This window comes from Mustela nigripes, chromosome 3, assembly GCF_022355385.1.
Source record: "Mustela nigripes isolate SB6536 chromosome 3, MUSNIG.SB6536, whole genome shotgun sequence".
Lineage (NCBI taxonomy): Eukaryota > Metazoa > Chordata > Mammalia > Carnivora > Mustelidae > Mustela > Mustela nigripes.
In genome coordinates this window covers 40,042,952-40,066,839 of record NC_081559.1, presented here as the reverse complement: position 1 = coordinate 40,066,839, position 23,888 = coordinate 40,042,952, and the positions used below count along the sequence as shown (strand labels likewise).

The window sequence follows — 23,888 nt, the reverse complement described above, 5'->3', positions numbered from 1 at the left end:
TTTCTGTCTTTGTCTCGTCTCTGAATGCTCATCACTGTGTACCCTGACCTGTGTCCAGAGCCCGAGCGGAAGCCACTACTGGCTTATTTCAGAGTCAGCAAGGATGACTCTCTAGGGCACTGTCACCTCACCTCCTGGAGATGTCCCAGAAATGGTGAATCGCCCCAGACCCCCATCTCCCCCTTCCTCCAGCCTCAGCCCCCTTTGCAGAGCCCTGGGGTAGCCCCACCCTGCCCGGCCCTTATCTTCCTCTTCCACTGCTTGCTCTCATGACACTTCCGCTGGTAGATATGCAAATGAGACCAGGCCCAGAACAGTCTTTCTTGGCTGAGGGCAAAGAAGGGGAGCAGGCCCCAAACATCAGCCTTTCAACAAAAAGAAGAGGGTCACCAGGAGAGGGGCAGAGACAGCTGCACACGACAGGAAGGCCCTTTAGTTAATCAAATGTGGCAGACAAGCCGTTCTGGCTTTTTCAGAGAGGTTCTAGGAACACTGAAATGCGAAGGGGTTCCAGTTCCATGTGACCCAGACAGATCAGAACTCAGAAGCGAGTACAATAGAAAGAGAGGACATTCTCCCTTAGACAGTGACATCTCAGCAGCCACCACACATGGGGCTGGACACACTGTCCCTGCAGCTGGGTCAGTTCACAGTCTGGGAGGGAAAATGGACCGCGTCACCACGCCCTGCACGCTCCGCCCACGGGAGATGGGCTGTTCCAGACTGCATGAGGGGGAAAGGGGGCTCTGCAGGCAGGTGAGGGGGCTCCCCAGCCCTCCCCCACCACTCCTCAGCAGCTGCACTTTACTCTGGTCCCAGACGCATAAACATGTACAAATACACATACATACAGACAGAGAACACGCATGTATACATGTACATACGGGTGTGTACACACAGATGCATGACCTACATGTATACACACAGGCGCACAGTCTTACACGTGGCGTGTTTAGTGAAGGGTCCATGACAAAATCCTCTTTGACAGCAGCTGCCCTACAACGTAATCCAGACGGCGCACGCACTATGACAGTCTCGTACAGCCCTTCCCAGCTCTTTGTGGGGATTTAGCAACAATTTAGGGGTCTAACCCCTTAGGTCCTCAGTTGCTACTCCTTCCAGGGACTGGGTTGCCTTTCAGGGCAACCATGTCAGGAAGAGTGCCCCCTGGAGACCGAGGTACGTGGGACATTGTTCCACTCTCAGGTGAAGTGGGGCTGAGAGTAAATTTCCCACGTGACTGAACAGCTATCCATGATAACAGGTGCCCACCCTGTCCTAAGTGGGAAGAGGCTTCCTCTGAGCAGCACATTTCTAGAGCAATCCTCATATGGTTTGGGAAGGTCTACTCAAGCACAAGAGGGCAAGCCAATGGAAGCAGAAAGAAACACCGTGGCATTTTTATTCTCTTGGATACATATGACTATTTCTACATGACTACTCTGGGCCAAGTGAACACGGACAAGTGGGCCCAGAAACATCTTCTACCATGGTGAGATGGGGGGGTGGGGGTATGAGGGGACAGAGAAATCAAACTCTAAAATTCAAGAACCTGGGGCACCTGGGTGGCTCAGTGGGTTAAGCCTCTGTCTTTGGCTCAGGTCATGATCCCAGGGTCCTGGGATTGAGCCCCACATCGGGCTCTCTGCTCAGAAGGGAGCCTGCTTCCCCCTTTCTCTCTGCCTGCCTCTCTGCCTACTTGTGATCTCTCTCTGTCAAATAAATAAATAAAATCTTTTAAAAATTTTTGAAAAATAAAATTAAATAAAGTTCAAGAACCTCATTAGTGTCTCTGTCTCACTCTGTCAATCGGCTTAGTGTGCTCTATAATTGTTTTTAAACCTGTTTGTAATTCTTATAATATATCAGTTCTAATTTCTGGTGTTGTTTGTACATTTTTTTTTCTGGCTTAAATGTTGTAGACTTCTGGACAAGATGGGGTGGGGGAACAAGGGGTGGAAACCCTGCATTCAAAAAGCCACTTGGACTGATAAAGAGACAAGGGAAAATGTATGTCAGCCCTAGGAACCAAGGGTGTTCACTACTTACCACCAAAACCTCAAAGAATCCAGCCAAAGAGAGTCAGAAAATGGATGAATTATAAGAGGCCATTAGTTCAGAAGAAAGAAGGTGAGAGGAGGCCAGGTGGCCAAGTGAAAGGTGGAGGGGAGGCAGCCAGAGTGCTGTTGGGGGTCTGTTGAGTACCTTGCCCCAGCAGCTGGGAGTCCAGCACATTGTTCCTTGTATGAGACCCCTGGGAGGAAGCCCACCTATCTGTGAGCCACACCACCCCTCATCACTTACCTCCATCAGCTGGATCTCAGATTGGGGCTCCCACCCTCATCCCTGCTGGTCTTTTATGTCTCTAGGAAGAGGATTTGGGCAGAAACCCACTCTGTTCTCCAAAAGAATCTGTTCCAACTTTTCCCAACAGTTCTTTGTCAGAAAAGAAAAGTCGCCAGACTTACGAAAACATTGCACCACTCCAAAGAAGGGCATCATTTTCCTAAGGACTCAAAGGTGTTCCTTCCATGTTTCATAGAATCACTACACAAAGAATAAAAGACATTTTGGTGAAATCTGACTTGAGAACTCAGTCCACCATTGCATCTCCGGCTCAGGAAGATCGATGGTAAAGTCTGAGCAGCGTGAGACGAGGAAAAGCGATCAGATGGGAAAACCCAGGAGTTCACGAGTCAGCATGAAACACCACATCTGAGGCGATAAACAGCAGCTCATGTCCTGGAGAATGCTAACAAAGAAGAAAAACTCAAGAAAGTCGGTACAGCAAGAAAAGACAGGGAGGGAACAAGAGAAATAGAGAAGACAGAGCTCTGTCCTCAAACATAAGTAGAGGTTTCTGAAAACAGAGATAATTTTTTAAATAAAAATAAAAAACAAAACAGGTACTGAATCTAAGAGCATATGACTTGAAAAGCTGAAAATTAAGTGGCCAACCCTCGGGCAAATTGAATAAAGGAAAGAAAAAAATGTTCACCTTCTTCCTACCCGCCATCTAGACTGGGTCCATCATTTTCCATCTGCCTTGTGTCTGGGAGATGGACCGTGTGGGCTGCCTCACGCAGGTCTGGCACAGGCAAGTGAGAGGAACACCTGAGGGAGGCATTTGGTCCCCTGACCCCACCCTACCTCCAGCAGAAGGCCTGATGACAGCCTGTCCTCTGGCTCTTTAGGTATAGGAATGGGTTCCCCAGGTTGCTAGTTCCAGGCTGTGCTGCCTTCCCTGTCAAACCTCTGCATTAAGCCATCTCTTCCCTGCTAGGAGCCCAGCGAACACAAAGAGGAAACAAAATCAGAAAGAAAAAAAGAAGAAAGAACAGTAACAAAAGAGAAATCTGAAAATTACAGAAAACTATGCACAACTGTGTGTTAGAAAACTCAAAAAGCTCAACAAATGGACTGTTCTCTGAAAAATAAAGATAACTTACTGAAAGTGAAACAAGAGATAGAAAACAAAAATCAATCAACACCAAAGAAGAAACTGAAGCAAATATTTGAAAATTATCTCTGGGGATGCCTGGCTGGCTCAGTCAGTGGACCATGCAACTCTTGATCTTGGGGTTGTGAGTTAGAGCCCCATGTTGGGTGTGGAGATTGCTTAAAAATTAAGTAAAAATAAATAAATAAAAATGGTCTCTGTAAGTGGCTCTGAGGAAAAGCACCTCTGCCAAACTTTTTGTAATATTTCAAAAAAATCAGATAATAATGATGTCACATAAATGTCTCCATGTTTTATCATTTCCATGGCTCTTAAACCTTTTTTTTTTTTTAAGATTTTATTTATTTATTTGACAGATATCACAAGTAGGCAAAGAGGAAGGCAGAGCTGAGCAGAGAGCCCGATATGGGGCTCCATCCCAGGACCCTGCGATCATGACCTGAGCCGAAGACAGAGGCTTTAACCCACTGAGCCACCCAGGCGCCCCCATGGCTCTTACACCTTAACTTGACCAAAATCATATAAATCAATATCACCTACGAGCATATATACAAAAATTCTAAATAAAATTCAGAATACCAAATATATTAATATAATCAAGAACAGAACAGTTCATTTTAATTCTGCGAAAGAGGTTAATGTTAGGGAGTTTATAAATTTAAGCTATTATGCCAGTAAATGAAATAAGGGAAACAACATAATCATCTTAATAGATATTAAAAAGGCATTCCATCAAATTAAATACTTAGTCATTCAAAACTTTATAAAACTAGGAAAAGAGGGGTCCTTGTTTGACACGACAAAGAGTGAAAATTCACTTTTATCAAGTGCTAACTTCGTGTGGATATTATATCAAGTCCTTCCCAGGCAGTGTCATGTTTGACTCTCACAGAACCTCCTGAGGTACATCTCTTCTCTTCCCAATATCCTCCACTGCAATGTTTTAGAAATACTGGCCAATGTAGTAAACTATGAAACCTTAATCAGAGTTCTAAGTACCTGGAAAGTAGGCCACAAAATGATCACAATTTATATATAACATGATGGTCTCTCAAGAAAATCCAAGAGAAGCAAATGAAAAACAGTTTGAAATAATGAGGAGTAAGTAAAATGACAGAATAAAAGTTAAATTTATAAAAACCTATAAATTCCCTGTATGTTATCAGTTACCATAAAAGGGTAACTGGAGAAGAAAAGGTTTCATTTACAAAAGTAACAAAACTATAAAGTAATCAGACGTAATCCTAATGAGAAATAGAAAGGATCTATAGAAAGAAAACTACAAGATTTTAAAGAAAGGAATGTGTACTTATCATTAAGACTAATACTAAAATATTCCTGGGATGTCTGGGTGGCGCAGTCAGTTAAGTGTCTGCCTTTGGCTGAGCTCATGATCCCAGGGTCCTGGGATGGAGTCCCAAATTGGGCTCCTTGCTCAGCAGGGAGCCTGCTTCTCCCTCTGCCGCTCTCCCTGCTTGTGCTCTCTCTGATACATAACTAAATAAATAAATGACTAATACTAAAATGTTCCTTTCCACAAGTTATATTATGGATTTCCTGCCATTGGAATTGAAGTCCCAACTGTATTTTTTCCAACTTGACAAAATTCCTAGCTGGTTCACCTGGAAGAACACTCAAAAACAACAGATAAGAAAATCCTAAAATAAAATAACTTACAAAATTGCGGTGATGTATTTGGCATAAGAAAACCAGACATACGTGGAAAAGGGTAAACAGGCAAGAAAGATATATATAATACTTAATATACAGGAAAAGAAGACTCAGAAAAGGCATAAATCCATTTAGTCAAAGTTTCTGAGAAAGATGATTGGTTACTAAAAAAATACACATATACCTTTGTCTTACACCATTCATTGAATCACTGATTTAATTCCAGAGAGATTAAAGTGTTCAATGTAAAAACAAAAAGAAAAACAAAAACCAGAAATAAAATCCCCAAAAAGCCTATCATTCTTCCATCTGTTTTTGCCAAATACCTTGCATGGGATATACACATTTGTTCAATCCACCAGCCGCCACTACTACGTAGCCATTCTCAGCCCTGCTTTTCAGATGAGGAAACCAAGACCCCATAGAATTGCTGGAGGCTGGACAGGCACAATCATCCTTAGCCCGAGTCTATCAAGTTCCACAGACCCTGTCCTAACCCTCCCACCTCCCAATGGGGACAGAAACAAACAAACAAACAAAACAAAATAGCCGTGCATGGACACTTCACATTGAAAAGCAAAGGAGAAAAAAAATCACAAAGGAAAAAGACTGATAGACTTCATGAAAATTTACAATCTCTGAATGTCAAAGAAATCATAAAGTTTAAAGGCAAACCACAGTGCAAATATTTGCAACAAAAGTGATCTAAGGGACAGCTGGGTGGCTCCTTCGTTAAGCTTCTGACTTCGGCTCAGGTCATGATCTCAGGGTCCTGGGATGGAGCCCCAAGTCCAGCTCCCTGTTCAGCCTGCTTCTCCCTCTCCCACTCCCCCTGCTTGTGTTCCCTCTTTGGTTGTCTCTCTCTCTGTCAAATAAATAAATAAAATCTTAAAAAAAAAAAGTGATCTAAGGTCTTCATGCAAACAGGTACCAGAAAAACCACAGCTTCATAAGAAAAATGGCAAACAGAATGCACAACTCATTCTCCAAAGACAAATTATGAAGGTCAACAGTCCTACCAAACAAGTTTCCTGGGACTGCCACCAAGAAATGCAAAGAAAAAGGAACAGAAATGAAACACTTTCACCTTGCAACTTAATAATGTTTTTTTAAATTTCTTTTCAGCGTAACAGTATTCATTGTTTTTGCACCACACCCAGTGCTCCATGCAATCTGTGCCCTCTCTAATACCCACCACCTGGTTCCCCCAACCTCCCACCCCCCGCCCCTTCAAAACCCTCAGATCGTTTTTAAGTGCAGATGTTTTTAAGTGCAAATATTCAGTCCAGGAGACCGGAATGAGGTGAGCACCCCTCATACAGCCGGCCATAACACAAAATCGAACAAAATTTCTGGAAAGTGATTTGTCCTTCTGTATCAAAAGACTAAAAAACTTTTCAGCTCTTTGATCCGGTAATTCCACCGCTGGGAATCTGTAACCAGAAATGTCACATCTGCACTGAGCCCTCATCACCATCATGTTTGTAACAACAAAATGCTGCTGGTAACTTAAATGTCTGACAATACAAGACTTGCTTCAGAAGTTACAGCACATCATGTAATAGAATTTTGGCACCCGTTAAATATGATATTTAGGGAAAAGAATTTTAACTAACCAGGAAAGGTTAGCATTGCTAAAAAACACAAACCAAAATGACACGGTTAGAGCTAAATATATAGTACAGAGATTTATCTCTCTCTGGGAGAAAGAGGAATGCAGAGAGAGAATATACACCCACGAATTAACAGTATTTATGTTGGTCTCTCTGCAATTGGGTGATTATTTTCCTCCTTTACACTTTGTGCCCTTCATATATTATATTTAATGGTGTATTTTTTTTAAAAGATTTATTTATTTATTTGACAGAGATCACAAGTAGGCAGAGAGGCAGGCAGAGAGAGGAGGAAGCAGGCTCCCTGCAGAGCAGAGAGCCTGATGTGGGGCTCATCCCAGGACCCTGGGATCATGACGTGAACCAAAAGCAGAGGCTTTTGGAGCCACCCTGGCACCCCCTTAATGCTGTATTTTTTTTTTTAAGTTACTTGAAAGGGACACGGCAGTGCTTATTAGCAGATCTAGTTCTACGTGGCCTCTGATGCCAGCAATGGCCTCACAAGTGGTTTCCTCTTCAGAAGCCAGGTGCCTGGCTGGTAAGTGAGGAGGCTAGAGCAGCGGACCATTTTGGAGCCAGCCCTACCTGAGGTTATTTTTAAAAAGTAGCTGAACCCAAATTGTTTGGGTGCTGGTACTTGTTAAAACTATATATATATATATATATATATATATATATATATATATTTTTTTTTTTTTTTTTCATTTTTATCTTATTTTTTTAAAGATTTTTGTTTATTTGACAGAGAGAGACACAGGGAGAGAGGGAACACAAGCAGGGGGAGTGGAGAGGGAGAAACAGGCCTCCTGCTGAGCAGATGTGGGGCTCCATCCCAGGACCCTGGGATCATGACCTGAGCTAAAGGCAGATCTTTTTTTGTTTGTTTGTTTTGGTTTTTTGGGAAAGATTTATTTATTTATTTATTTGACAGACAGAGATCACAAGTAGGCAGAGAGGCAGGCAGAGAGAGAAAGGGAAGCAGGCTCCCTGCTGAGCAGAGAGCCTGATACGGGGCTTGATCCCTGGACCCTGGGATCATGACCTGAGCCGAAGGCAGAGACTTTAACCCACTGAGCCACCCAGGTGCCCCTGAAGGCAGATCTTAACAATTGAGTCACCCAGGTGCCCCAATATGAAGTTTTTCTACTTAATGGACAAAGGGGGTGTGACGTGAGCATGGGAGAAAGGAAAGATCTGGTCCCCAGAACTGTGGGCTTGTTCTCCCCACTTCCCTCCAGGACAAGGCCTGCTGCAGCTACCCGCACTGATCTCCACCTTATCTACAAGCTGGGCTCCCTCTTCAGAGCCTTAGGACTTCTGTCCCCTCAGGATCTCCCTCCTAAATGGAAACTAGTTAATCACTCTTAAGATGGCCGCCATTCCTTCTTGACTTTCTCTTCAATCTACCTGGTGCTTCTTCCTGGCATCCGTGCCCCATACCCCTCTCTCCCTCAGGCTTCTGGGCACTCAACCCTGGCCCCAGCAGCCACTGGACACTCATGCACCATTCAACTGTTCTTCCTGCCTTATCTCTTCGAGCGCTTCCTCCAAGGAGGCCCCACATGACAGCTCACTGTCTCCTGGAGGCTCTTACAGGCCTCCAGGAAGTTCTTGAACTGACACTCAGGCCCAAGCTCTCCTCTTTCCTTCTGCTGCGGAATTTTCTTCACAGACGGCCCATTCTCCCCTGCATCTGAGATGTCACTACTCACTCTATCACTTGTACGAAATAATAGCCAGTGGATGCTTATCACGTGCCTTGCCTTGGGTCACACACGTTGCCCACACTCTCCCATTTTACCCTCTCAATAATCCAATGACAACAACAGATAGACAGATAACCCTATCTTTTTAAAAGGGCAGAGGACCCGAATACATATTTCTCCAAATAAGATAGAGAAATAGCCAAGCAACGTGAAAAGAAACTCAACATCATTGGTCAATATGGAAACACAACTCAAAAGTCGCAACAAGAGGCCACTTCACACCCACCCTGGGATGGTTATTACCAAAAAGACAACGACAAAGCTGGGTAAAGATGTGGGAGCATCAGAACCCTCACACACAGCTGACGGGGACAGAAAACAGAGCCGCTTCTGTGAAAGCAGGGTGACAATCCCACAAAAAGCTAGAATTACCATAGGACCCAGCAATTCCTCCCGAGACCACCGAAAACACATAGTCTTTATGTTCACATAAAAACTTGCACACGAATGTTCACAGCAGCAATGTTCACAACAGCCCCCAAAATGGAAACAACCCACATGTCCATCAATTGATGCATGGACATGTACAGTGTGGTCTATCCACACAACAATTATTTAGCCATAAAAAGGAACACTCAGGATGCCTCACAGGTGAAATTAAACACATTGTGCTGGGTGAAAACAGCTGGACAGAGGTGGCCACGTATTATATATGATTCCATTTATAATCCAAGGACTGGGCATGTCACCAGCGACAATGCAGGGTGGGGACAGGGAGGTTAGTGTCTCATGAATAGAACTCACACCAGATATGGCCAACCACAGAGGGCCTCCCCCTTAGGACAGTGTCTCAGGGCAGGGATTTGGGCAAGAAAGGTGGGCTTTCCCTCACTTCATCACTGGGGCAAGCAGGAAGGCCTGGTCAGGGGGACCAGTGCCATTTCTCCACCATGCTTGGGCTCACACTTCAGGAGCGGGGACCACTCAACGAAGAAGCACCAGGGTCTGTGCTCATGTGAATGTAACCTGTCAGGTAGGCCAGCTTGCAAAACACACAAAAGCCAGAGCCTGTTTTGGTTCCAGAATGCTGGGTATGGGCCCAGAAAACCTGGAGACACTTGACTGGACCAGGCTCTTCTGAATCACTTCAAATAGAAGATGCCAGTGACCCATTCAACACACAGGCCTTCACAGGCACACCACTCCTGCCTGCCTTCAACCTGGAGAGAAGACTGAAAAGAGTAGCCCTTGGACAAGCTGTTACGTAAAGGGGATTTCAAGAGCCTGTGATCCTTTAGCTCTGGCTGCTGGCAACTGTCTGGGCCAGCATTTGTCCTCACTTTCTGTCAACACCAAGTATGAAAACCAATAGTTCTTTGCATTGCACAAAAATAAGCAATGAGCAGTGCAAACCTGACTCAAATGTTGGAAGGGGATTGGAGGAAGGGGGTCATGCCATGCATTCTCACCACAGGATATGGCTTTACACCTCTCCTGGACATCAATGCCCTCCCACGACCCTTCTCTGTGCCTCTCCTTTCCAGGCCTCCCTGACCCCACGCACACCTAGGCTGGCTGGCTCCCCTCCTTTTCTCCCTCCTGAGAATGGCCTGAGTTCAAGTCCTGACCCTGCCCGTTATCAGTCCTATAAACATGACAGGCCGCCTAACCTCTCTGGGTCTCAGCTTCCTCATCTGTAAAGTGGGGATGATGGGAGTCCTTCCTCCAAAGGCCATCAGGGACAGTGAGTTAATCCAGGTAAAGAACCTAGAATAGGCAGCCGGGCACACAGTAAGCCTTCAGGAGTCTTTTGGGTTATTTTTAGACAGAAGAGGTGAGCAACCCCCTTCTCTTAGGGGAACAAGGCTTAAGACTTACTCTACCTCAGTGGCCCTATCACATTCTGGTGTCCCAACAAGAAGAATGCCTTCTCTGAGGGAACTTTTGGTGGCTCAGTGTCCTTCTAGTGCTTCTTTATCCTAGGGGCTGTGCTGACGAGGCCTCCATCAAGGCTGCTTGGTACACTGTCCCTGGGAAGGCAACTGTGGCTGTGCCTGGGCACCTCGGGGGACAGAGGGTTGTTGTCGTGAGGAAACCAAGACCACTTCCCTGCCCCGGCTGCCTGGACGGGGTGCTGGTTCCTGACCAAAAGGCTGTACATGCCTGCTCTTCCCCCAGGAGGAAAACCAACCCTTTCTAGTGCACTGTGGTGGGAAGGCCACCCAACTGGGCTTGTGGTGGTCCCAACGAGACTGGGTCATCATTCTAGTTCCGCCTGTGCGGCCTGAGCAAGAGGAGGCTGACCCTGCTGACCCCAGGCCCCTTCCATGGAGGGACACCCCTACCCCCGCATCCCCAAAGGTATATCTCTTTTCTGCAGCATAAGCACCTGAAGGTAACACTGACCCCATGCAGACGGGGCCACCCTGGCAGGAGAGGAGGGCGTGAGCTTGATACCCCTTCATGTCCCCATCCCAGATGGGTCGGACGCCCCCTCTAGGTGCCCTGTGGCAGCTTTGAGTCGGGTCAGGGGAGGCTGACGCTAGCCCCATCTGGACAAGCCGGCCGTCCCTCATGTTTTCAAGCCCCTTGTCGCAAGATGACAGAGCTAGACTCAAACCACGTGGCCAGCTGCCTGGGGTCTTCCCCCTCTAGCTCTCTGTGCCCAAGAAGGGCCTCTGGGATCTCCCTCCAGCAGGGCTCTCTGAGCTGTGGAGGAAAGGGCTGAGCTTTCCTGCCCAGAGGCAGGTGGTAGGGCTGACCTCTGGGGAGGAAATGTGGGTTTTCGAGGCCTGGGGTGATGGTGCGCTCTTGTCACGTGGGCGGCCCTGAATTGCAGCCTTGTCTTTCGGCGTCTCCCTCCCCCCTCCCTCATTTCATTTAAATAGTCAAATCCTGTTCTCTTTCCTGGGCACCAAGGCCACCAGGGAGAAGGTGTACACAGTTCCTGGTGCTCCCAACACAGCAGCTTAGCTTCCCTGCTGTCCCCTCACTCACTGGTGGGCAGGGGGGAGAGGCTCCAGCCACTGGGCACAGGCAGAAGGAGGTCTTGGCATGCCTGGCCAGGAAGCCTTTTCCCTTGGATGTTTCTAGAGAGGGAGGGCAAGCTCCTGGTGGCTTCCTTCTGCAGGCCTGGCTCCCCGGGATCCCTGCGCTCCTAGCTGACTTCCAGACAGACAGCACTTGGGAAATGGAGGAAAGCCCAGCTGCTTTTCACCCTGTCAGGGTTCCTAGCACTAGGAGGAATCCAAGCGCTGGGGTCTGTACCTAAAAGGGCTTTGAGGATGGGAGCTTATGAGAAGAGCAGACATCTGTGGGCACCACGGGCACCGTCCCTAAGAAACAGACCCTGTATCTTCGCTGCAACTCTGAGAGTAATTCAGTGCAGATGGGCAGAGGGGAGGACAGAGGGAGGAAGGAATACAGAAAACTAGGCCCGGACCCCAGCCTGCCTCCAGCCAGCAGGGCAATGGAGCCAAAGGCCTCCCCTTTCAGAGCTCCTTCCACTCACTCGCAGTCTGGGGCCGAGGGACAAGAGGTTCGCAAGGGGCCTCTATGCCCAGCCCTAGCTCTGGCTTGCCAGCGCGGAGTCAGAGACCGTGTCTGTAACCTGTGCACAACCTGAGCACCCTGCCAGAGCACCCTGACCAAAGGGCCGCCGGGAGGGTCCTGGAAACTCTCAGTGGGAGGCTCAGCCCACAGCTAACACCCACTAGCTTGAGCCATCCACAGGGCAAGAGAGAGCCATGGGGGCCCAGTGGAGTCAGTGTGGAGTGTTCACATCCTTTCCAAGGCCCCACTGGCAGGTGCCCACAGAGGCAGTGCCTGCGGGGAAGTCCTGGGTCCCTTCCCCTGAGTGCAAAAGTGGGGGGTGGTAGGGGAAGTTGGCCTTGGGAGATGAGCCTCTGGTGCAGTCAGCATTTGACACCACTGGCCAGCTGCATCCTTGTCAGCACCCTGGCTTCTCTTGCTGTCCCCTGGAACCCTATGTTCACACTTGGCCTGACGGCGTTAGGAGCAGGGCAGCAAGGGTCCAGTTACCTGGGTGCATGCAGCCTCTGGGGGCAGATGGCCCTGGCTTTGACTGTCATCAGTCTCTGAGCCCATCAGAGCCTCAGTTTCCTCTTCTGTAAAGGGGACTGACAGGGGCCCTGCAGTTCAGGCTGCCATGAGGATGAAATGGGGTAACAGCAAGACAAACGCTTACACTCAATGCTCAAAACAGGTCTGCGGTCAGTGACTTACTTCCCATCCTGCCTGTTCTGACTTTCTGCAAGTCCATGGATGCTACCTGAGAGGAGCAGGGGGACAACCTACCCCCAACAGTGCCTTGAGGGGTGGTGAGATGACAGGCCTGCAAGCGTGAGGGCCTTTTTCAGACATGGGTCAAACAAGGGTGTTTTAAAAAAGAACCTTCAGCAAGTGGCTGTTTCCTCCGTTGTTAAGACAACTGGAGGTTTCAGCAATATCCCAGAGCTGGAAGTGGGGTGAAGCGGGGGTGTGGGGAGAGTTGATGATGGCCAAGAGGCAAAAACTGGCTGGGGACACAGCCCAGGGCTGAGGACACAGCCCAGGGCTGGGGTGTGGAGAGAAGAGGCTCTCCCTGTCAGTGATGGTGACTTCCTCTGCTCTCAGGGCCCTGAACGCAACTTTGGGGTGAACTGAGAGCTCTTTCTGGAGTGAACCCACCCCATATTCTGATTCCCCGAACAACAACTTCCTCCAGGGACCCAAAGCCTAGGTTTCAGAAAGGTTCTCTCTTGCCACATCTGTTCTTCCACGAGGGTTTCCAGGCTGGGCAACTTAGACCAACACCTGAGCTGACCAAGCCGCTTTCCAACACAGGCACCCGCTTCGGATCCCTGAGCTTCCACCTGCCTCCCAGAACCTGGAGACCCCCGGCCCGGCCCCTGGCACCACCGCCCCTGGATAGCGGGCAAGGGTGACCAGGTCCCCGGTGGTCCTAGGGAGCTCCTGGGGCAAAAAACCTGAGCTCCAAGGCCCCGCAGGGCCCACAGTGGGCCTTGGCTGGACCCACCAACAAATCTGGGCAACAGGCAAGACAGGTACACGCATCCCGTGCCATGAAGACAATTTGTCCCCGCGTGGGCGCGAGGCCCCAGCCGGCCTCCCCTCCCCGGCCAGGGCGGGCGCCGCGCACTTACAGCACACACAGCGCGTAGGCCCGGGAGATGGACTCGCTGGCGCGCACGAGGAAGCTCCCGTCCTTGCCCGTCCTGGACAGCAGCTCCTCGGCCTTGGAGCGGGTGATGTTGCCGTGGTTCCAGCAGGGGACCATGGCGGGCACGGGCCTCCCGGGGCGGGGCCGGCGGCCACCGCAGGACCGACGCGCCACTGAGGGTCGCCGAGGCCCCTGCACTGGGAGCTGGAGCCGCCGTCTGTCTGTCCCCTCTCGGCTGCCCCGCTGCTGCCACCAGCTCCCTGACGGACTTCCTGTTTCAGGAGCTCGGCGGGGGAAAGGAAGCCAGCGGCCGCGGAGAACTTCCTCATTGCGGAGACCAGCCGGGGAGGCCGCCTGCTCCTTCCCACCCCGCCCACCCGCCTGCCGCCCCTCCCCACCGAGGCCTGGGTGGGTGGGGGGGCAGCTGCTCTGGGGTGGAGAGGTCCACGGCTGGCTTCTGGAGAAGGGTGGTCTACCAGGTGTGGACCGGCCAAAGCAGTGGCCACCAGCGGCCTGGCCTGCTGTTCACGTGGGAGGGCCACGCCCGGGCTAGATCCCTCCGCCTTCGGGCCTACACTGCCCCAGAGCTGCTTCTCCCACCCCGGCCTGCGCACCCGGAACCTGGCAAAACTGAAGGGTGGGGGCACAGGTGAGCCCCAGCCCCACGTGAGAGACTCAGGGCACCGTGCAGCCCTGGGTGCTGGGAGGACCTTGGATGACACCACCGAAGGGCTCCAAGGGCCCGGGTGACAGCTCTGTGACAACCTTAACCCTCAGGGGCCTGTGGGTGTGAAGGAGCCCTGCTCTCCAGGGCCGCCCTGCTTAGTGACACAAGAAGGGTGTAGAGGGCCCGAAACATGGACATAGCACCGGGCGAACACAGGCTGGGTTTTCACCTCTGGGTCTTTCCAAGATGCTGGGGAAATCACACTTCGCTCCGGGCTGGCCACCTGGCCAAGGAGAAGCAATGGGTCTTCCAGTGTCCCTTACCTCAGCGGAGTGGGCGTGGCCGGCAAGGCTGTGGCTCTTCCCAGTCTGGGCGTGACTGCACGTGCCGGTGGCTCAAAGGAGAGCTGACTCCCAGGGGCCACCACCCTAGATCAGCGCGTTCTGGGGGCTCCAAAGCGGACACCCAGGCCTGGGGTGCACTCAGTTCTTGGGTCAAGCCAACCAGGGTGAAGGGTCACTGTGACCTATTGCACAAGGTGTGCTGCCCCTCAATCCCACCCCCAGACCTTGCCCCAACAACCCCTGCCCAACCAAGACCTGACAGGAGACCTCCCTCCACAGGCGGGAGCTCAGGGAGCCTCCATCCGAAACCCATAGCTCTACATCCGCATTTGAGCTGCAGGAGCTGCCAGACTTCTCTCTGTCGGCCCGTTTCCTCTTTTCCACCTTGAGGAAAGTAGCTCCTAAGGGAGCTCACCTGCGCTGTGGTGCCCCCAGCACCTCCTCTTCATGGACATACTCCTGCATAGCAAGTGTTTCTGAACAACCACACTCTGATTCTGAGGCCCAGAGTGTGGCCCCTGGGCTCCAGGTGAAGTTCCTTCTGGAAACTCCAGCCCAGTAACCTCCCCAGTCCTCTCTCCCACCTCCCCAAGTCACTCTGAGCTTCCTCTCCCCTAACCACTGCCCCTCCCCCCGCTCCTTCCACTGGGCCAGTGACTCAACTCCCAAATCCTCAGAACATAGGAAGTGTAGGAAGCGAGGGTCCTCTGGGCAGGTTCTAAGATACTCATGGGGAAATGATGAGGACAAGGGCTAGCCTCCACTCTCTGGCCTTCCAGAAGCCAGCAGATGGATCCTCTTATCACCCACTTAGCACTGGTCTTGCCTCCCTGCTAACCTCCGCCAGCCTCCTCATTGGTCTCAGTCTCGAAGCCCCCTAGTCTCTCTAGGGCCCATCAGGAGGACCCATCTGCAATCCTGGCCCCTCAGGACTTCGACAATTCATCCATCACAAATGGAAAACTGACTCTTCCATTTATAACTATCTTCTTGCCATACTCTCCAGCTTCCCGCCTTCCCTCTCTCAGGCCTCTAGCCCCACCAAGTCCTGCCTCTCAGCAGAACTGGGTGACCACTGGGACTGCCCTTGTCCTTCGACTCCACTGTGATTTCCCTTGGACACACATGACACATACATGACACATATGTTTCCCTAATTTTTAGGGCCCATCCCATCTCTATTTCCACCCAATGCAGTTGCCTGAGCCATCTGACATGGTCCGCTTCCTGGTCCCCCATCCTTCTGCTCCCCATGTTTGAAAAACTACAATACTTTTTTTTTTTAAGATTTTTTTTTTTAAGATTTTATTTATTTATTTGACAGAGAGAGATCACAAGTAGGCAGAGAGGCAGGCAGAGAGAGAGAGAGAGAGGAGGAAACAGGCTCCCTGCTGAGCAGAGAGCCCGATGCGGGACTCCATCCCAGGACCCTGAGATCATGACCTGAGCTGAAGGCAGCGGCTTAACCCACTGAGCCACCCAGGCGCCCTTTTTTAAAAAGATTTTTAATTTATTTATTTGACAGACAGAGATCACAAGTAGGCAGAGAGGCAGGCAGAGAGAGAGAGAGAGAGAGGGAAGCAGGCTCCCTGCTGAGCAGAGAGCCCGATGCGGGCTCCATCCCAGGACCCTGAGATCATGACCTGAGCCGAAGGCAGCAGCTTAACCCACTGAGCCACCCAGGTGCCCCAAAAAACTGCAATACTTTTTAAAAAAGATTTTATTTATTTAAGAGAGAGAACACATGGGGCAGAAGGAAAGGGAGGGAGAGTCCTAGGTAGACTCCACACTGGGCACAGAGCCCTCCAAGGGGCTCCATCTCACAACCCTGAGATCAAGACGCAAGTGGAAATCAAGAGTGGGGATGTTTAACTGACTGAGCCCCCTGGCGGGGGAGGCTTGGAAAACGGCAACATTTGGATCAGGACTGCCCTTATGGTGGGTGGGTGGGGCCTGGGTAAATATTTTTTGCAGGGACCATGTCTTTATACACAATGTATTAAAAATTTGTGTTATAAAATTGTGGACTCATGTGGGGTATAGTGATTTATCAATGAAGATTGAGAATAATGGCTAGAGAAGTGGTGATTTTTTTATACCTTTCGTATCCAGTCAGGGCATGGGAAGAGTCTGTGATGTCCAGGCTCTTGCTTCCTGTCCAGATCCCATTTTTTATTGTCTTGTGTTCACAGAAGCCCTTTGCTGGATCCCAGGGCTCCCCACAACCCCCCAGCCTGGGCCAGTAGAAGGTGTCACCCACTGACTCCTGCTGGAGAACAAGGGAGAGCAAGCGTTTATGCATAGAGTCGCCAAAGGCAAAGGGAGTTGTGATAGTCCATTTTCGGTGCAAATTGGTGAGGCCACAGTACATAGATATTTGGCCAAACATTATTCTAGTTGTCTCTGTGGAGATATTTTTAGATGAGATGAGTATTTACTTATTTTTATGTTTTATATTTTTTTATGTTACACTAGTCACCATCCAGTACTTCATTCGTTTTTGATATAGTGCTCCATGATTCATTGTTTGTGTGTAATACCCAGTGTTCATTGTAATATGTGCCCTCCTTAATACCCATCACCAGGCTCACCCATCCCTCCACTCCCTGAGATTAGTATTTAAATCAATAACTCTGGGGGTGCCTGGGTGGCTTAGTCAGTTAAGCACCGGTCATGCTCTCAGGGTCCTGATAAGAGCCCTGCATTGGGCTCCTTGTTCAGAGAGAGGCTTGCTTCTCCCTCTCTTGCTCCCCCTGCTTGTGCTCTCTCTCTCTCAAATAAATAAAAAAAAATCTTAAAAAAGATAAAATTTAAGTCAGTAAACTCTGAGTAAAGCAGATTACTCTCCATATTGCCAGTGAGCCTCATATAATCAGCTGAAGGACTTACTAGAAAAGACCGAGGTGCCCCAAGAGGAGGGAATTCTGTCAGCAGACTGCCTTTGGCTTGAACTGCAGCCTCAACTCCTCCCTGGGTCTCCAGCCTGCCGTCCACCCTGCAGATTCTGGACTTACCAGTTTCCATAATCATACAAGACAATTCCTTACAAAATAAATCTGTCTCATTTATGTACACACTCACGTACACACATCCTGTCAGCACTGTAGCTCTGGAGAACCCTTACTAACACAGAAGGAAGTGTTTGAAATCTGCTCACTAGCTGGTGTCATCAGAAGTGAATGTCCCCCCCCCCCCAAACCTGATAAAAAAGCATCTTGGGCTGAAGAAGGGGAGGGAGTGCCCACTCACAGAGGTCCGGGCTAGGACCAGGGGACCTGAGCTTCCTGTCATCGAGGAGCACTGCTTTCAATGTCAGGGGCCCAGGGCAGGTGGGTTGCTCCCCCATCTCCTCTGTCCTGAGAATTTACCCTGCCCGCATTGACCCCTCCCAAATCAAAGGTCAAGGATCTCAATAACGTTACTGAGAGGGGGGAAGGGGCTCACTCTCTGACCAGAGTGTAAGTAGCCCACCCAGTGGAGATCTCCCGAGATCGGGAACACCTCCATACATATCGAGGATCATCATACCTCTGACCCTCCACCAGGAAGGAAGGGTCCAGTCCCTCCTGCTTCAGCCCTCTCTCTCCCAGCCTCACCCCCATAATTTTCAAGGGCAGTCAGGATGCCTGGCTGCACCTGCCTGCCTTCTCACAATGAGTCTCGGCTTCCCTCCTGCTGTGGCAGCTTCAGGTTGCCTTTCTAGATCCTCTCTCCAGACCCCTGCAGACACAAATTCGACTCAGCAGTCCTGAGTGCTGGGCCGGGTTTCTCACCCTGGGCGAAGCTTCCCGGAGCCCGGCGTGCCACGAAGGGTGGGAAGGCAGGGTCCCTGTTCACAGCACGCACACACTCTTTCCCCTGCAATCCCTGGTTTCAGAGCTGGAGCTCACACACAGGGGAGCGAGACCCGATCCGAACCCCAGCTGGGACCCAAGATCCAGCATCCAATCCTCGTTTCTGTCTCTGGGAAGGGGGTAGTAATATCTCTGCTGAAGAGTGTCTGTGAGGTTCCTAAGTGTCTGGTGTAACATGGGGGCTCTGGGATGAAGAGGATGAGGAGGGCCATGGTGGCCCTCCTGACTGATGCCTGGACGACAGAATCTGGGTGGGACTCCAGCCAGCAGCCACTGCCAGTGACCCCGGCCATTGGTTTAACAACCCTGGTCTCAAAGAGGCCAGGATTCTATAAAAATGCTCTTCATCTACAACTAAAAATAACCTAAAATGGGTCAGATTCAGAGCCTGTGACTCCCCACCACCAGGGGGAGCCTCCAACTCTTGCCTCTGGCCATGAGTTTCTGGGTGACCCTGCACAGCCGCTGTGGATTTCCTAGAGCCCCGCCTCTCCTGTTCCCATAGTAACAAGGCCATCAGGGCTGGGGGCGATTTCCCAAGGCTTCCCCTACCTGCCCCCAACCAGGGCTGACCGAGTCCATAATTGTGCTCAAGGATTTCCTTCAGATACCAAAGGCCTGGCAGCTGCAGTCCTCCCCTTGCCAGGAAATCAAATAGCCCTGAACTGCCACCGGGAGAATGGGGCTTGATTTGGGGAAAAAGTGGGTAAGGGAGAAAATCACATCCACAAAAATAACTTGTGTCTTTCGCCAAGATTGTTAAGGACACAGGAACATATTCAAAATAAAAACACCATGAAACCAATTTGAAGCTACAGTATGAATCCAACTACAGAAAAAACAAAAAACAGAAAAACAAAAACAAAAAATGTTATCTTGGGAAATCACCGCATAGGAAGGCTAGTGAATTAGGTAGCAATCTTTTTCCTCCTTCCACTTTCCCAGATTTCCTTTGCGACCACATACTATTTTTCTGTAATAAAAATTAAATAAATAATAAGACAACTCGGGCTTCAGAAGGCATGGGTGAAATCCTTCGGGAAGGCTTGGCTTTTTGTGGCAAGCTCGTGGCCTCCCAGGAGATAACCTCCTCCAACACACAGCCCTCCGGATTCATAAGGAAGAGACAGACTTTTTTTTTCTTTAATCCTTTCTTTTTAAGTAAAAAAAAAAAAAAATACACACCCATAGTAAAAATTCACAGGAAAGTAAGTGATCCTACCAGCCCAGACCCCCAGCCCCAAGGCCCCATGGCCAGCAGCTTCATATTCTTGCAACACTATCTATGCTTGTGCAAGCATAATTTTGCAAGGCCTTGTTTTTTAAAACAAAACAAAACAAAACAAAAAACCCTGTTGTGCAGCTTACTTTTTTCACTTCATAGTATTTCTGAGCATCTCATGGAGCTTTTTTGTATCTACTGCATTCTTTTAAAAGCCAGAACTATTACACCCCATTAAAGTATCATGCATTGTACCAATCTCCTACTAGTGGACCCTGAGATTGTTTCCAACATTTGCTCCTACAAAGCAGAGTCAGGGTATCTGCCAGACAGGTCCCTAGAAGGGTGACTAGGGTCCAAAGGATGTGCACATTTTTTGTTTGGGTTCATGATGCCGTATTGTCTTCTAAAGAGGTCGCACCAATTGACATACCTACAGTGCCTGGGAATTGGGTCTTTATATTTCCTCCAGCCCAGAGGGGCAATTCTGATGTCCCATTTAAGAAAGTGACATGGATCCTACTTAGGAAATCGCTTTTTAACAACAGTCCTTGATGACTTGTGTTTCAGAAGGCTTCTTGATTTTCATTACAGGATTCATTTAAAAATGAACTGTCCCTTTGCATTTACAATACAATCGGAATTTTTAGAAACTCGTATGCTGCCTTTCCCAGAAAGCTGCCTGGGTGTGTTTCCTGCAATGAACATGAACATGTGAAGGGCTGACCCACGGCCTTGGAGGCCCCCGCGGCTTTGCATCTTTGTGGCACCAAGCAAAGTACCCCAGTGATCTCGTTCAGGTAACCGCGTGGCCGTGGCAAACACCCCTTTCTGGTTCTTTGCCCCCAGAGACAGACCTGCCAGACTCTGGAGCCAGCAACTCTGGGGCTCTGCGTCAAGACATGGGCCAGCCCCGGTCAGCCTGCTGAGGCCACTCGGCTGCCACTGACACGTGCTGGGGAGGCCACTGCCGCCGCTGGGCCACCTCCAGCCTCTGCGCTGACCCCGCGCACTTTCCAACCCTCCCTTGGCTGGGCCTGTTACTGCTTTCATTTCCTAAGTGCATTTTCTGCCAACAGCCACCAGCTCTCTGCAGCAATTACACGTCAATTCCTTCCCAGCCTCGAGCTCTGTTCCTCTTCCTCTTTGCTTCCACAGCCCTCAGTTCTCTTAACGAACACTCCAGAACAAACAGCAAAACCACGCTGTTGGTTCCAGCTGCAACCCCATCAGGATCTTCTGCCCCCCTGTCCTCTTGTGGACTTCCTCCTGTGTGGCCGTCCCTGGGTGCGGGGGAAGCTGTGAGTTTTGCTGACTGCATCCCTGCTAGCCAATGGGCTCCCCAGGCTGCATGAAGGTCACCTCTGAAATGCCACCCACCCCGACATTGTCCTCCCCCGTGGCCTCCCCTCTCTACGGGACTGAGCCAGCCTCCAGGATGCTGAAGCACGGTCTTTTTCTGACCTTCTGCCCAGTGTCATCCCTCCTCTTGGCGTTGGCCCCCCTTGGGAGGCACAGTTTTGCCTGCTCTTTGCTCAGAGTGTTTTCCCATCACAACCAGCCCCTCTCCTATCCCCTCATTTGAGCATCACCTCCCTGCACCGTCTGGGATGCAGCATCTGGCCCCCTGGGTCACTCAGCTGCCACAACAAAATAGCACAGACTCAGGGGCTTCGACGATAGACATTTTCTCACAGCTCTGCAGGCTGGAAGCCCAAGATCAGGGGGTCAGGGTGTCCAGTTCTACCGAGGACCTTCTCCCTGGCTTGCCGATGGTTGCCTTTTTGCTGCCTCCTTTGTGGTTCTTCTTCTTACCTGTAGGCAGCACAGAAGGCAGATGGTGGGGGAGAGCTTTTTCTCCCTCTTCCTCCTCTTATAAGGCTATCAACCCTAGAGGATTAGGACCCCATCCTTAGGAACTCACTTAACCTTAATTACCTCCTAAAAAACCTATCTCCAAATACAGTCACCAGGGGTTAGGGCTTCAACAGGTGACCCTGGAGGGGAAGCAGTGAGGTCCATAGCAGTCCATGCTAAATATTGCCGAGTCATAGCAGAAGCTCACATCCACCTTTCAGTTGGTCTGTGTGAGATACTGGCTAACCTATTGGCATGAATTGCTTCATTCAATCCTCACAAGGCCCCATGGGCGTCTTATTACTATCTCCATCTTACTGGCAGAGAGATCGAGAATGAGAGATGTTCAAGAAAGAATTCATCTTCAAGTTAGAGGCAGATCTGAGACTGTGGCTCATCTCCCCTTGACCCCAGAACCCCTGAGCATGCAACACACTTTGAGTTAGATGAGAGCAGAATTCTGCGCTGGACTCTGACATGCTCAGGCCAGAGTCTCTGCCCCGTTCTCTGGATTGCTCCCCTGCTTCTTTCTGGAAGCGTCTTGGGCCCCCATTGTTGGGAATAGCACAGATGAAGGAGTAGGTGGGTTCCAGGCATGGGTACTGGTGCCCTGCCCACAAGAGTTTCAGAATTCGACCCAGTTGCTGGTGGAACAGAGGATGGTTCTTACCTGACCCTCCGTGTTTCCTGTTGTAAAATCAAGGACAGTGTATGACCACTGGGATGCCGTGCAGGGCCCTCTGCTGCTTGCTAAAGCTGTCACCCTGCAAGTCCCTTCCCACCAGGAGGTCTCTTTCTCCTTGCAGTGGTGACCTGGTTGATCTCCCAAATCCGCGATTTCAAGCTCTGGTTTGCGATCTAGACTGCAAAGAACGTCCAGGCTCATCTTCTTAAAGCCTTGGTTTGGTTTTTGGCTTTGCCACTTCCCTACGGAAAATCTTCAAATGGCTCTTGGCTGCCCCTAGGACAAAGCCCCAGATCCTGTACTTGCAGAGTACAGGTCACCGGATGAGCCTGCCGCCCTTCTTCTTCCCTTGGCGGGAGCGCTCCTTTCTCCACATCTGGAGGGGCATCTACTCCCACATCTGCTCACTGGAGTGGCCCCTCTCGGAATGTGCACACCCCGAATCTTGACCTCTGGATCTTGCTCTGTCCCTTGGACCACCATCTCCCTCCCTTCCTTCAGTCGGAAGCAGCGTGGAGGCTAGGCAGCCCTACTGCTCCCAACCTGCAGGGCAGCCAGGCTCTTGTAGACACGCCCTCTACCTCACCGCACCGGCTGCACTGGCTCTGTGGGGCCTTCTTCACCTCCCCCAAATCCTCAAAGCAGTTCACCCAGAAGCCAGAAGCCATCAAAAAATAACCCCCTCCCTCTTCTGCCCACTAAAAGTAGACGGGCCTCCTAGGTCACGCTCAAATGCATCTATGTCGGCCTCTATCCCCTCTGTTCTTCGGGGTTCCCAAATCAACTCGCTGGGATGGCTCCTGAAACCACCCCAACCCACCTGGATTTTCTCCCTCTCCTCCCCCTCACTCCACAAGGAAGCTTAAGATTTTTCCATCTTAAAAATAAAATCAACACCTACCTTTCCTGCCAAGGTTTCCCAGCCTTGGCTGTGCCTGCGGAAGGCCCCACATCAGGCCAACGAAAAGGAAATCTCTCTGGACGTCTGGGTGGCTCAGTCGGTTAAGGCTTCAACTCTTGATTCCAGCTCAGGTCATGAGTTCAGGGTCCTGAGACTGAGCCCCGCGTCCACTCCACTCAGTGTGGAAACTGTTTGAGATTCTCTCTCTGCCCCTCCCCTGCTTGTGCTCTCTCCAAATAAATAATCTTTTTTTTTTTTTTTTTTTTAAGGAAATCTTTCCAGAGGGTCCGGACACCCCCTAGCTAGTCCAGCAGGCAGCCAAACCTGAGAACCGGGCCCCCACCCACGTCCTTCTTGGCTGGGCACTGCCCTATCTCTTTGCCTCTATGGATGGTCTTTTGAACAAAATGTCCTCACTCTGACAACGTCACCACTTCCCACTCAAACTTCCCTGTCAGGACTCCCTTCCAGCATTCTCGCTGAGGCATGCCACCTTTCTGGAATTCTGACTGCTCTCCCAAGTTCTCAGCTTTCCTCCCTCGTACCCTGTCTCACCCCCCCCCCCATACATGGCTGCTACCCCCACTTTTGTTCCTGGCCTTCTCATTTGTCTATCCCATGCTCTCCCAAGGCACTATCCCCACTGTGGCTTCCAAATCTGCCTTCCCAGCCCAACCTCATTCTTGAGCCCCCTCCATATGCCTGCTGCCCATATGGTTATCCTAT

General features: G+C 50.2%; 1 protein-coding gene across 1 annotated transcript in view; it reads right to left on the bottom strand.

Annotated features, from left to right (window-relative positions):
* INPP5D (inositol polyphosphate-5-phosphatase D) overlaps positions 1 to 13,973 on the bottom strand; it is a 111,461-nt gene extending 97,488 nt beyond the window's left edge. The window contains exon 1 of the mRNA XM_059393738.1: positions 13,616 to 13,973. Within this exon, the coding sequence (XP_059249721.1) occupies positions 13,616 to 13,749 (134 nt within the window). The 5' untranslated portion in view covers positions 13,750 to 13,973. The remainder of the gene's footprint in view (positions 1 to 13,615) is intronic.
* Positions 13,974 to 23,888: the final 9,915 nt, after the last annotated feature.